This window comes from Schistocerca nitens, chromosome 2 (assembly GCF_023898315.1).
Source record: "Schistocerca nitens isolate TAMUIC-IGC-003100 chromosome 2, iqSchNite1.1, whole genome shotgun sequence".
NCBI lineage: Eukaryota > Metazoa > Arthropoda > Insecta > Orthoptera > Acrididae > Schistocerca > Schistocerca nitens.
The window spans coordinates 1,082,836,041-1,082,851,382 of record NC_064615.1 but is presented as its reverse complement, the minus strand read 5'-3'; the positions used below and the strand labels follow the sequence as shown (position 1 = coordinate 1,082,851,382).

Below are 15,342 nucleotides of genomic sequence, written 5' to 3'. Positions count from 1 at the left end.
ACCCGAGTCCTGGGTATGGCCCTTTATTTTGCATTTCTTCCCACATGATAACCACACCAATCCCCCCCCCCCCCCCCCCCCCACACACACACACACAGAACGATGCCAACGAAATAAACACGTTTCAAACACAGCACTAATCAAGCACTAGTGGATTGTTCTGGACAAGACGCGATTCAGCTACACTGTTACTATAATCATAGAGATCGCCTTACATTAGATACTGTGAACTTTGCATAACACTGCGTGAAGCCGAATTTAAAGGCTACAAGTCCTCCTTGTGACTGGATCAAAAGAGTCATAAATATAACAAAGTAAAACAAAGAAGTGGAGTATGTAGTTGTTAGCGTGTGAACTTGACACGTATTTGTTTCTAAATCTAATCAAAAGACTTTGAATATAATTTTTGTCAAATTAATTAGTTTAAATGTATTTTTTAAATTTTTTTCTATTTTGCCGTGATATTTTCATCATGATATTGATTCTGGTATTTCTTATTTTTCTTCCCATCTGTCTTTTGTCTTCCGAACTCTGTTTTGCCTATAAATTGCAACAAAATGCCAACCAATGGTGCACATTGGTTGGTAACGTTGCAGCTCGCGTAGCCGGTGTGAGGACAGTTTTAGATAACTCAAGAGAGCGAGAAATTAGTTTGCTTTTAGCGCTGAAACTGAATTTTTCTGTCTTGAGTTTTCTCAAAAAGTCTACCTTTTATCGCCGTGAACTATGCAATAGTGATTTCAGTACTGCAACACACAGATGACCGCCGTTTTCTCGAATACATCACACATCACGAGGTGGTGATTAGGACATGAGTTTAAATTTAGGACCATGAAGTGCGTCTCTGCGGCACTTCAGTCATTGGTCACTTAAGATCAGCCGTGGACAGAGTACCTCCAATTTCCGTCCGTCATACCTCGCGGCGGCCACTCCGTCGTTAGTCACTAACAGCATTTGCGAAGTGACCCACCGTGTTTATGTGTTGCCACTAACCAACCGGTAGCCGGGAGGCGATGAGGTAACACTGTACCGGCAAGTGACAGATGTCAACTGTCAAATTATTTTAATCGGTGCCTAGACTGAAGTTCTAAATGACGGAAAATTCTCTGAAAAACTATCAAAATTTATGAATATTTATATTCAAAACTGAAAAGTAATGCAAAGATTGGACAGATAAATTATGAATAAGAAATATATATACGTGAGTGTCGAATACTTTGAGAGGTGGTAGTACTCATTGAAACAAGAAAAATATGTCCAAAACACATGGGTCCGGAAATGCATAGTTTCTGAGATAAGTCCAGTAAACAAGGGCCCGGAAATGCATGTTTTCTACGATAAGGACGTGTTTGCAGGAGGTGTTCAACGTGGCGTCCATTCAGAAGAATGCACCCCTCTGCCCTCCGGCGTAAGGAATGGATCACCCTTCGAAGTATACCCGGTTATTGTTGTACCTGATGCCACGCATTGAAGACGGGACTCTGTACTGTACGCACATCGTTGATTGGTGTGGCGTTCACCAATTCCGTCAAGTTTCCCCATAACCAAAACTTTAGGGGATAGAGGTCTGAAGAACAAACAGGCCCCCCTACAAATCCAGCGGTCCTGAAATGTCTGCGTTAGATGTTCGCGCACATTATGACGAAAGTGTGCTGGTGCGCCATCATGCATGGACCACATTTGTATTCGTTGCTGCAGTGGCACAGCCTCCAGCAAAGTGGGCAATACATTAATGAGAAAGTTCCGATAATGCGCCTCAGTTAACCCTCTTGGCAGCACGTATGGCTCTATTAATCTATCGCCAAGTACGCCTGCCCATACATTTATTGAGAATCAGTGTTGATGCCCTTTTCCCTGAATTGCTCGGGTATTTACATCTACCCATACATGCTGGCTATGGAAATCCACAACACCAACTCTTGTGAATCCTGCCTCACCGGTACAAGTGAAAAGTGGATCTGCGACACAGTTCTGCAACAGCCATTGACAGAACCACATCTACATCTACGTGATTTCTCTGCTATTCACAATAAAGTGCCTGGCAGAGGGTTCAGTGAACCACCTTCAAGCTGTCTCTCTACCGTTCCACTCTCGAACGGCACGCGGGAAAAACGAGCACTTAAATTTTTCTGTGCGAGCCCTGATTTCTCTTATTTTATCGTGATGTTCATTTCTCCCTATGTAGGGGGGTGCCAACAGAATGTTTTCGCAATCGGAGGAGAAAACTGGTCATTGAAATTCCGTGAGAAGATCCCGTCGCAACGAAAAACGCCTTTGTTTTAATGATTGCCACTCCAATTCACGTATCATGTCTGTGACACTACCTCCCCTATTTCGCGATAATACAAAACGAGCTGCCCTTCTTTGTACTTTTTCGATGTCATCCGGAAGTCGCACCTGATACGGATCCCATACCGCACAGCAATATTCCAGAATAGGGCGGACAAGCGTGGTGTAAGCAGTCTCTTTAGTAGACCTGTTGCACCTTCTAGGTGTTCTGCCAATGAATCGCAGTCTTTGGTTTGCTCTACCCACAATATTATCTACGTGATCGTTCCAATTTAGGTTATTTGTGATTGTAATCCCTAAACGTCTGCCTTGATGACCCTGTGGCCTTAGGTCCTGAACGCGCTATAGATGATAGGATTACTACAATTTTCATGAAATAACCGCAGACAAAAGAGTGAGACACGTCTTCTGCCGCTGTTAATTGACGCACGCAGATTCCAAGGGTTTCTTCCATCGAACGTGGCACACGCTCCTCCATATCATGATTGCGGTCTATGCGGGGCCCTCCACTGGCAGTCTTCCGAGGTGCAAGGGTACCTATGTCCCTCAGGCGCTGGAAAAGTCTGCCGAACCACTTATCAGAGGCACTCTGCGCTGTGAATGTTTCTCAGCACAGGGGCTCGCAGGCTACGCCCACTTGGTAAACAATAGCAGAATATCGTATACGCCATTTCACTTGTCGAGTACGTGGCTTCCATTGCTGACAAGTGGTGGAAGAGTGGAATTTGTACGTACAAACAGCGCAATAACAACAAACACGTAAGTGAATCCGCGTTTGGGAGAAGGTAGAACACCATGATCCGTACGCAGAGTTAGTTGGCAGTACTGTACAATAAGGCACACAAACACTACAAAAACTAACGTAGCCTACAACACGACTCCAACCAAACAACCCACTGTAGACTACTTAATACCAATTCCACCAGCCGTAACGCCTTTCCAGCGTGTTGGATTGACCTCCTCGGACGATTTCCAACGTCTGATGGTGGCAATAGATGGGTTATTGTTTGCGCTGATTATCTGACTCGATATGCCATTACAAAAGCCGTGAAAACAGCCGAAGCATTCGAGGTAGTCAAATTCATCGTAGAAGGCATTGCATTAAAACATGGTGTCCCAAGTTCGTTAATTACGGATCGAGGGAAAGTTTTTCAATCGAATCTTGTGACAGAGATAAACTGTCGGTGCAACATTATTCATCACATGACGACTGCCTACCATCCGCAAACAAAGCGGCTTACTGAACGCCTTAATAAGACCATGGCCATCATGCTATCAGTGTTCGACAATGTTGAGCAGAGCCACTGGGATGGGGTGCTACCTTTCGTGACGTTTGCCTACAACACCGCCAAACAAGATACCACAGGATTTACGCCATTTTTCCCGGTGCATGGCGTGAGGCGACTACGACGATGGACACTGTGTTTCTGTTACATCCTGATGACGTGGACGACGACTACATCGGCCAGGTGTTAACCAGAGCTGCGGAACCTCGGCAGTTAGCTCGACTCCCACACCCGGCAGGCTCAAGAAAACGATCGCCGAAGTTATGACGCGAGCCACCGCCCTGTTGTCTACCAGCCTGGTGACCTCGTCTGGATCTTCACTCCTGTTCAGAAGGCTGGTCTCTCTGAGAAGCTCCTCAGGCGCTACTTTGGACCTTATAAGGTTGAAGACAAATGTCTGATGTTACTTACAGGGTGTTTCAAAAATGACCGGTATATTTGAAACGGCAATAAAAACTAAACGAGCAGCGATAGAAATACACCGTTTGTTGCAATATGCTTAGGACAACAGTACATTTTCAAGCAAACAAACTTTCGAAATTACAGTAGTTACAATTTTCAACAACAGATGGCGCTGCGGTCTGGGAAACTCTATAGTACGATATTTTCGACATATCCACCAAGCGTAGCAATAATATGGCGTAGTCTCTGAATGAAATTACCCGAAACCTTTGACAACGTGTCTGGCGGAATGGCTTCACATGCAGATGAGATGTACTGCTTCAGCTGTTCAATTGTTTCTGGATTCTGGCGGTACACCTGGTCTTTCAAGTGTCCCCACAGAAAGAAGTCACAGGGGTTCATGTCTGGCGAATAGGGAGGCCAATCCACGCCGCCTCCTGTATGTTTCGGATAGCCCAAAGCAATCACACGATCATCGAAATATTCATTCAGGAAATTAAAGACGTCGGCCGTGCGATGTGGCCGGGCACCATCTTGCATAAACCACGAGGTGTTCGCAGTGTCGTCTAAGGCAGTTTGTACCGCCACAAATTCACGAAGAATGTCCAGATAGCGTGATGCAGTAATCGTTTCGGATCTGAAAAATGGGCCAATGATTCCTTTGGAAGAAATGGCGGCCCAGACCAGTACTTTTTGAGGATGCAGGGACGATGGGACTGCAACATGGGGCTTTTCGGTTCCCCATATGCGCCAGTTCTGTTTATTGACGAAGCCGTCCAGGTAAAAATAAGCTTCGTCAGTAAACCAAATGCTGCCCACATGTATATCGCCGTCATCAATCCTGTGCACTATATCGTTAGCGAATGTCTCTCGTGCAGCAATGGTAGCGGCGCTGAGGGGTTGCCGCGTTTGAATTTTGTATGGATAGAGGTGTAAACTCTGGCGCATGAGACGATACGTGGACGTTGGCGTCATTTGGACCGCAGCTGCAACACGGCGAACGGAAACCCGAGGCCGCTGTTGGATCACCTGCTGCACTAGCTGCGCGTTGCCCTCTGTGATTGCCGTACGTGGTCGCCCTACCTTTCCAGCATGTTCACCCGTCACGTTCCCAGTCCGCTGAAATTTTTCAAACAGATCCTTTATTGTATCGCTTTTCGGTCCTTTGGTTACATTAAACCTCCGTTGAAAACTTCGTCTTGTTGCAACAACACTGTGTTCTAGGCAGTGGAATTCCAACACCAGAAAAATCCTCTGTTCTAAGGAATAAACCATGTTGTCCACAGCACACTTGCACGTTGTGAACAGCACACGCTTACAGCAGAAAGACGACGTACAGAATGGCGCGCCCACAGACTGCGTTGTCTTCTATATCTTTCACATCACTTGCAGCGCCATCTGTTGTTGAAAATTGTAACTACTGTAATTTCGAAAGTTTGTCCGCCTGAAAATGTACTGTTGTCCCAAGCATATTGCAACAAACGGTGTATTTCTATCGCTGCTCGTTTAGTTTTTATTGCCGTTTCAAATATACCGGTCATTTTTGAAACACCCTGTATGAAGTTGAAGATTTCGACCCCGACACATTCGAAGCTCGTGGACCGTATCTCTGATCTTTCGTCGTCTTGAAGCCCTATAAGGATCCTGCAACCCAGGGTAAACTCGAAGCTCCAGCGACGGGCAACAAGAGGAAAGGTACCGGAGAACGTAGCGACAAGGGAAGTTCTAAGGAAGGTCACCGCCAGGGCGAATATTAATCGGGAGTCGGAGTATGCAGGACCGATGACTCGTTCCCGGACTAGGGGGATGTAACACCGAGACGCTGTTCTCTTAAGGAGGGAGTAATGTCGCAAAGAAGTCAAGTAGCGCAGTCGCCGTAGTGTAGTGGTTATGATACTAGATTGTTGCATGGAGGGTCGTGAGTTGAAAATTCACCTCAAATGAAACATTTTAATTTCTATATTCGGTTCGAGTAGGCCTATCCACAAATGGCAAGAATGATTGTACTGGAATGTTCTGTAGCTCTATATACAGGGAGGTCCATTGATCGTGACCGGGCCAAATATCTCACGAAATAAGCATCAAACGATAAAACTACAAAGAACGAAACTTGTCTAGCTTGAAGGGGGAAACCAGATGACGCTATGGTTGGCCCGCTAGATGGCGCTGCCGCAGGTCAAACGGATATCAACTGCGTTTTTTTTTTTTAGATAGGAACGCCCATTTATTATTACATATTCGTGTAGTACGTAAAGAAATATGACTGTTTTAGTTGGACCACTTTTTTCGCTTTGTGATAGATGGCGCTGTTATATTCACAAACATACGGCTCACAATTTTAGACGAACTGCTGGTAATGGGTAGGTTTTTTAAATTAAAATACAGAACGTAGGTAGGTTTGAACATTTTATTTCGGTTGTTCCAATGTGATACATGTACCTTTGTGAACTTTTCATTTCTGAGAACGCATGCTGTTGCAGCGTGATTATCTGTAAATACCACATTAATGCAATAAATGCTCAAAATGATGTCCGTCAACCTGAATGCATTTGGCAATACGTGTAACGACATTCCTCTCAACAGTGAGTAGTTCGCCTTCCGTAATGTTCGCACATGCATTGACAATGCGCTGACGCATGTTGTCAGCCATTATCGGTGGATCACAATAGCAAATATCCTTCAACTTTCCCCACAGAAAGAAATCTGGGGACGTCAGATCCGGTGAACGTGCGGGCCTTGGTATGGTGCTTCGACGACCAATCCACCTGTCATGAAATATGCTATTCAATACCGCTTTAACCGCACGCGAGCTATGTGCCGGACATCCATCATGTTGGAAGCACATCACCATTCTGTCATGCAGTGAAACATCTTGCAGAACATCGGTAGAACATTTCGTAGGAAATCGGCATACATTGCACCATTTACATTGCCATGGATAAAATGGGGGCCAATTATTCTTCCTCCCATAATTCCGCACCATACATTAACCCGCCAAGGTCGCTGATCTTCCACTTGTCGCAGCCGTCGTGTATTTTCTGTTGCCCAACAATGCATATATTATGCTGTTTACGTTACCGCTGTTGGTGAATGACGTTTCGTCGCTAAATAGAACGCATGCAAAAAATCTGTCATCGTCCCGTAATTTCTCTTGAGTCCAGTGGCAGAACTGTACACGACGTTCAAAGTCATCGCCATGCATTTCGTGGTGCATAGAAATACGGTACGGGTGCAATCGAAGATGATGTAGCATTCTCAACACCGACGTTTTTGAGATTCCCGATTCTCGCTCAATTTGTCTGCTACTGATGTGCGCATTAGCCACGACAGCAACTAAAACACCTACTTGGGCATCATCATTTGTTGCAGGTCGTGGTTGACGTTTCACATGTGGCTGAACACTTCCTGTTTCCGTGAGTAACGTAACTATGCGGCGAACGGTATGGACACTTGGATGACGTCGTCCAGGATGCCGAGCAGCATACACAGCACACGCCCGTTGGGCATTTTGATCACAATAGCCATACATCAACACGATATCGACCTTTTCCGCAATTGGTAAACGGTTCATTTTAACACGGGCAATGTATCACGAAGCAAATACCGTCCGCACTGGCGGAATGTTACGTGATACCACGTACGTGACTATTACAGCGCCATCTGTCACAAAGCGAAAAAAGTGGTCCAGCTAAAACATTCATATTTCTTTACGTACTATACGAATATGAAATTAAAAATTAGGGGTACCCATTTAAAAAAACGCAGTTGATATCCCTTTGACCTATGGCAGCGCCATCTAGCGGGCCAACCATAGCGCCATCTGGTTTCCCCCTTCAAGCTAGACGAGTTTCGTTCTTTGTAGTTTTTTCGTTTGAAGCTTATTTCGTGAGATATTTGGCCCGGTCACGATCAATGGACCACCCTGTATACCGTATGTGTTCTGGCCGGAGGTAGATCGCTCCGCGCTCTTGTATGTGCAAGTGCTGAATAAACCATCGTTAAGTGAAGTTAGTGTTCGTCATTGATCTACTTAGACCTTCCTCTACGTGACATTATGTACTGTAAGTAAGACTTCATAATACCCTGTCGACTCATTTGACGGAGCGCGCCACTGTAACGACTGTGCTAATATCAGCAACCAAGCGTCGTGCTGCTCTTCCTATTGGGGTTGGGGGGTTGGGTTGTTTGGGAAGGAGACCAGACGGCGAGGTCATCGGTCTCATCGGATTAGGGAAGGATGGGGGAAGGAAGTCGGCCGTGCCCTGTCAGAGGAACCATTCCGGCATTTGCCTGGAGTGATTTAGGGAAATCACGGAAAACCTAAATCAGAATGGCCGGACGCGGGATTTAACCGTCGTCCTCTCGAATGCGAGTCCAGTGTCTAACCACTGCGCCACCTCGCTCGGTGCTCTTCCTATTAACACAAGCTTATCTCGGAAATTATGCCTTTCTGGACCCATGTTTATTGGACTTAAGTTTCTTATTTCGATGAGTTAGACCACCTCTCAAAGTTATCACTCTTTTTTTTTTAATAGGATTGGATATTAGGTTCTCGTATCGTGTTCTACAATACTGTTTGACAGAGGCAGTTACATTCCAGTGGACACCGTATGCCGGCCGGAGTGGCCGTGCGATTCTAGGCACTACAGTCTGGAACCGCGAGACCGCTACGGTCGCAGGTTCGAATCCTGCCTCGGGCATGGGGGTGTGTGTTAGTTAGGTTTAAGTAGTTCTAAGTTCTAGGGGACTGATGACCTCAGAAGTTGGGTCCCATAGTGCTCAGAGCCATTTGAACCACCGTATGTTTGTCAAATGTGACGCTTTCCGTCGCTATTCTAGAAACAGCGCTGAGTGTGTGTGTGTGTGCGATACGGGACGTGCCGTTCGCTTCCAGGGGTCGTGCCGCGAGCAGTCCGCGGAGTCGGAGCACCTGTCGTCGTACGTGTGGCTGTTCCTGCTGGGACAGCTGCTGCACGGGGCCGGCGCCTCGCCGCTCTACACGCTCGGCGTCACCTTCATCGACGAGAACGTCTCCAAGAAGATGTCCTCCGTCTACCTGGGTGAGTCGCTGCCTCCTACAGAACAAATGCTCATCTGCACACTCTTAGTACGCAGTGACGTTTGCGGCAGGTACAAACATCCCCCGCCCTTAGCCAGGTCGCCTGTGCGGTGGCACCTGACTGGGAGGTGGAGGTAACCGCTTCGAGTCTTAGTGATGGAAGAAATTTCGGATAAACGAGAATGTTTGGGATCTCCTGTGGACTTGCGCTAATGTCTTCATGCCAAGCCCTCAAACACCGCACAAGGATTTCAGAATGGCGAACATGATGTCATCCGTTCCCGTGGCGAAAGTAGGAACATATGTCTCGGGGTCTTAAAACTAAGTTTTGGATCTAACAGGACGATTGCAAGAAAAATGGGATTACAATGAAATGAATACCCTTAGCTGCATACAGGCGTTGATATAAGTCAACGGGGACAGTTGAAAATGTGTTCCCCGACCGGGACTCGAACCCGGGATCTCCTGCTTACATGGCAGACGCTCTATCCATCCGAGCTACCGAGGATAGTGCGACTGCAGGGACTTATCTCTGGCTCGCCTCCCATGAGACCCACATTCACTTGTCCCGCACTATACTCATAGTGCCCCTACCCATTACACTCATTACTTGCTGCTTTACTGCCGATTCCCGTAAGAGCACGAGAGTAACCTGAATGACCGTAAATGAAAGCAAAGAATGGCCCACACGGTTTTTCTTGTTCATTATATTGAAATTGGTCACTGTGCCCTCAGTCTTCAGTTGTGTTGTTCAGACACCCGACTGGGAAAGGTTTCCTCGCTACGCTCACGATGACCCTTTCCCAGACGGTCTGTTAGAATTGTATCTTAAGTATATCAGTTGAGTGTAGTTGACCGCACTGGGTGTGTATATAGTCTGAAATCTCTGTTGTGTGATGAAGCGAGAAGGTGAAGTGCCAACACATAGCCAACTCCTCTCGATGGACGGATGACCATAAACAGCATCACATATCCAGAGGCACTACATGGAGTTCTGAAATTGAACCCAGGACATTGGCATAATTTCTGGTAATCTGCCGATTAACTACTGGCTTTGAAAATTTCGGGTCAAGTTGACCCCCACGAGAAATAAGGCCCAGCAACGAACTTGTGACATCACATTAGTCGCGTTGTGCGCCATACTTCTTGAACACTCGGCACAGGGCCCACGGGAAATCAATATGTCAATGAAAAGGTATCCACTAAAGTTCTTAACTTTGTCGTGTGCAATCGACAGCTTGCATGCATTTAAACGCACAGTTAATAATTATTGAACTCCTCTGACGTAGTTACTCGCTTCCCGCCGGGGACGGCTGCTGGCATTCTTAAAACCTGCAGCGTCACGTGCTGTGATTCATACGCCCCGTCCTGTCTTTCTCGTGGGTCTCGGCAAGTTGAGCCGTGACGTAGTGATGTTGTGACGGGTGACGTCACAGCTTAAACGTTATCTTCGTTCTTCTAATAACAAAAGAAAACAGTGACAACAATGTATGTGGAATTGGAAGCTCTTAACGAGCTCATCTCCGTATCGATTATAACGTTCTTCTACTGTGCGCTACTTGCTTAGAGAAATCGAGGCTCTCTCTGTGCTATAGTGATGTTAACACATTATTTATTCGCTTGATTCCATCGTATGATTTGTTTCTGTTGTCACGCTTCCTGTTAGTTTCGTTTTTTGGCTTTATATATTAGTATTGTTTTTTTTTGTTTTCTTTATTGTTATCGAATTGTGGATCTCTGTGTTGGTAACGTGCTGATAAGATCGATCTAGATAGATCAAGTGATGTTTTTGATTCAACACTTCGATAATTACTGCCACTGGTAGAAATTTTGGCTACATGTATTGGTATCGGGCTTTTCAGTTAAGCTGTGTAAGTCACGTGATGTTTTCGATACGTTATAACTGGTTCACGGTAATTGCATGTATGTGGTCTTAATTTTTTATATATATATATATATATATATATATATATATATATATATATATATATATAAATTAAGACTCACCGGCCATTTGACCATCTTCTTCTGTGCAGATGCATCTGAAGATGAACCTGAAAAGTTTCGAAAACCGGTTCATGGAATAAAACATAATTATTCAAAAAAGTGACTTATTTTCATTGAAAATAGTGTTTTAATGGTATAATTGTGTGTTAATTCCTAAGGGGCCAAACTGCTGAGGTTATCGCTCCCTAGACTTACATACTACTTCCGCTAAATAAAACTAACTTGTGCTAACAAGGGAACCTCCCCATCGCACCCCCTCAGATTTAGTTACAAGTTGGCACAGTGGATAGGCCTTGAAAAACTGAACACAGATCAATCGAGAAAACAGGAAGAAGTTGTGTGGAACTATGAAAAAATAAGCAAATATCCAAACTGAGTAGTCCATGCGAAGATAGTCAACATCAAGGATAATCTGAGGTCAACAGCGCCGTAGTCCCCGTGGTTAGCGTGAGCAGCCGCGGAACGAGAGGTCTTTGGTTCAAATCTTTCTCCGAGCGTAAACTTTTTATTATTATCAAAGTTCAGGCACTCACATATAATCAACTTCGCTCTCCAAAATTCCAGGACATGTTCAGATTTGCTTGGATATGTGCAGGATTTGAGGGTATACACACGGAAAAATTTGAAAACGTTAAAACCATATGTTTTTTCAGAGCACAGGGAAAAGCGTGCGACTGTGAAACTGTTGGATTCATTTGTTGCAGTTTATGTGACAAACTCTTATGTTTCATCACTTTTTTGGGAATAATTCTGACATCCACAAGAAAACTTAAATCAGGCAATGTAGAAGAATCTTTTTACCCATTCGCCAAGTGTACAAGTTAGGTGGATCGACAACATATTCCTGTCATGTGACGCACATGCTGTCACCAGTGTCGTATAGAATATATCAGACGTGTTTTCCTGTGGAGAAACCGATTGACCTATGACCTTGCGATCAAATGTTTTCGGTTCCCATTCGAGAGGCACGTCCTTTCGTCTACTAATCGCATGGTTTTTCGGTGCGGTCGCAAAACACAGACACTAAACTTATTGCAGTGAACAGAGACGTCAATGAACGAACGGACAGATCATAACTTTGCGAAAATAAAGAAAAAATTTTCACCTCTCGCTCCGCAGCTGCTCACGCTAACCACGGGACCACGGTGTTCCTGGGTTCGGATTATCCTTGATGTTGCCTATCTCCGGATGGACTACTCAGTTTGCATATTTTGCTTATTTTTTCATAGTTCCACACAACTTCTTCCTGTTTCCTCGATTGATCTGTGTTCAGTTTTTCAAGGCCTATCCACTGTGCCAACTTATAACTAAATCTGAGGGGGTGCGATGGGGAGGTTCCCTTGTAAGAACAACACACCGACAAACACATACCCGAGGGAGGACGAACCTCTGGCGGGAGGGGCCGCGCAATCCGTGTCATGGCGCCTCAAACCGCGCGGCCACGCCGCACGGCCCAACGCCTTCAGCGTGACAAACAGTGTCCTAACGACTAGACGACCACAGCTAATCGGAGGACTAGCAGTATGGAACTAATGTTTAGTGTTCAATGAATTGGGTTGTGAACAAACATTAAGTGTGTGTTCGGCGTCTATGTGCTGTAGAGCCTTATTAAGGGATAAATTTGGTTCTGGCGGCCTAACAGGGGGGTGGAAGTGGAATGTAAGAGTGCGGGGGAAGGTAGGTCGCTGGACTATTTTCATGCACCTCCCTACTTTAGAGGTTTGCAAACTGAAGAGCGAGCATTGATTCACCAATCTGCCCCACTACGTCACAAGAAGCAACTACGGAGCGTTTCACACAGTTATACCGACTCTTCCGCAGCTCGCCTTACAATATGAATGACTGGCGATGCAGTGTGCACACGTGACCATGGATTGCTCATTTTATCCATTGTGCGTTAACATTATATGGAATACAGATATGAGTTAGTAGTAATACAGGGTGATTCAAAAAGAATACCACAACTTTAGGAATTTAAAACTCTGCAACGACAAAAGGCAGAGCTAAGCACTATCTGTCGGCGAATTAAGGGAGATATAAAGTTTCATTTAGTTGTACATTTGTTCGCTTGAGGCGCTGTTGACTAGGCGTCAGCGTCAGTTGATGCTAAGATGGCGACCGCTCAACAGAAAGCTTTTTGTGTTATTGAGTACGGCAGAAGTGAATCGACGACAGTTGTTCAGCGTGCATTTCGAACGAAGTATGGTGTTAAACCTCCTGATAGGTGGTGTATTAAACGTTGGTATAAACAGTTTACAGAGGATGGGTGTTTGTGCAAAGGGAAAAGTTCTGGACGGCCGAGAACGAGTGATGAAAATGTAGCACGCATCCAGCAAGCATTTGTTGGCTGTTCCCTCAGCTCGAACAAGAAGCACAACAATTCATATTTCAGCAGGATGGAGCGCCACCACATTGGCACTTATCTGTCCGTAACTACCTGAACGTCAACTACCCGAGGCGATGGATCTGCCGCCAGGCAGCCCGTGACAGAGTACTTCATCACTGGCCTCCAAGAAGCCCTGATCTTACCCCCTGCGATTTTTTCTTATGGGGGTATGTTAAGGATATGGTGTTTCGGCCACCTCTCCCAGCCATCATTGATGATTTGAAACGAGAAATAACAGCAGCTATCCAAACTGTTAAGCCTGATATGCTACAGAGAGTGTGGAACGAGTTGGAGTATCGGGTTGATATTGCTCGAGTGTCTGGAGGAGGCCATATTGAACATCTCTGAACTTGTTTTTGAGTGAAAAAAAACCTTTTTAAATACTCTTTGTAATGATGTATAACAGAAGGTTATATTATGTTTCTTTCATTAAATACACATTTTTAAAGTTGTGGTATTCTTTTTGAATCACCCTGTACTAACGCAAGAAATACGTTGACGTAAATTTCTGCACTCTGAGTGGAAACTGATTCTCAGTCATCCTGTACTGGAGCCGCAGCGTGCTTCTGGGAAAGGCAGCTTCCCCCTCCATGAGCTCAGTTTACAGACAGCCAACATCTGCCCAGCATTTCCTGACCAGTTCTCTTACGTGAATACACAAAATAACTTCATCGAGCTCGTGTTTGTATAGTGCAGTCTTTTTCTGTATATTAAATCAGTACTTCTTTGCAGTTGTTGAGTTAGGTATTATGTTAAAAAGATCATCAACTGAAACTGTCACCTGTCTTACACGCTGAGAAGCCTGTGCCTAGTGTAACATCGAATTCCTTATCTCCAGTATAAATGACAACTGCAATACTATTCATAGCACGAGCGATATCAAATCCATCATCCCATCCTCAGCTCATCCAGCATCTGAAGAGGCTGAGAGGCAAAAGTCTCCCTCTGCATCAGAAGTGGGGGAGTCACATAAGTGTTGTGGAACTTCAGATATTTTAACTTAAGTCAAGCAGTGCATTACAGCAGATTACTGTTGTGCGCATGTCTGCGCACTGCTACTGTAGGCATACACAAGTCTTCAATGATTAACTGAACAACGTAAAATAAAGGGGGGATACAATCGGTAAAGTCTGAAGACTTGTATATGCCGACATTAGCGACATCTGGTGAACTTACAGCCGGCCGAAGTGGCCGAGCGGTTAAAGGCGCTGCAGTCTGGAACCGCAAGACCGCTACAGTCGCAGGTTCGAATCCTGCCTCGGGCATGGATGTTTGTGCTGTCCTTAGGTTAGTTAGGTTTAACTAGTTCTAACTTCTAGGGGACTAATGACCTCAGCAGTTGAGTCCCATAATGCTCAGAGCCATTTGAACCATTTTTTGGTGAACTTACAACACAAACATCTTGTGGCTACAGTACGGCAGTTTGTTTTGAACAGTAGTGCTGCTGACAGGATGACTCCTGCATTTGTTGTTATATATATTTGACGATGCTGGTGCTGATTTTGCATTTAACATTTGACGATGCCACTATGGCTGCAGCACATTACGACATGTTTTTATAGAACAGGTATGCCTCTTCATACTTAAAGCGCACAAATGTGTATGTATGTCAGTAGTACTTTTCACTACGGCCTATTTAATGTTTTAAGCTGTAGACAATCCGATAGTGTATTTATGTTTTCCCATATTTTGCTGCAGATCTGAAGATGGTCATTATAGACCGAAACCGGTAATCTGTAGTCAAAAAGTTTCTGACCATACACGTAAAGTAAAAGAAATTTATTCTATATTCGGGTCACTGTTTTATTCGCGACAATGTCGCCGCTTGTGAGATGCTGAAGGCTAGGTGGGTAGATCACGTAACTAATGAGGAGCTACTGAATATAATTGGAGAGAAAAGAAATTTGTCGCGT

General features: G+C 45.0%; 1 protein-coding gene across 1 annotated transcript in view; it reads left to right on the top strand.

The window, feature by feature from the left end:
• Positions 1-15,342, top strand: part of LOC126237477 (solute carrier organic anion transporter family member 4A1) — a 1,087,525-nt gene that overhangs the window by 743,663 nt on the left and 328,520 nt on the right. Inside the window, exon 6 of the mRNA XM_049947621.1 lies at positions 8,872-9,037. Coding sequence (XP_049803578.1) covers positions 8,872-9,037 — 166 coding nt within the window. The remainder of the gene's footprint in view (positions 1-8,871; positions 9,038-15,342) is intronic.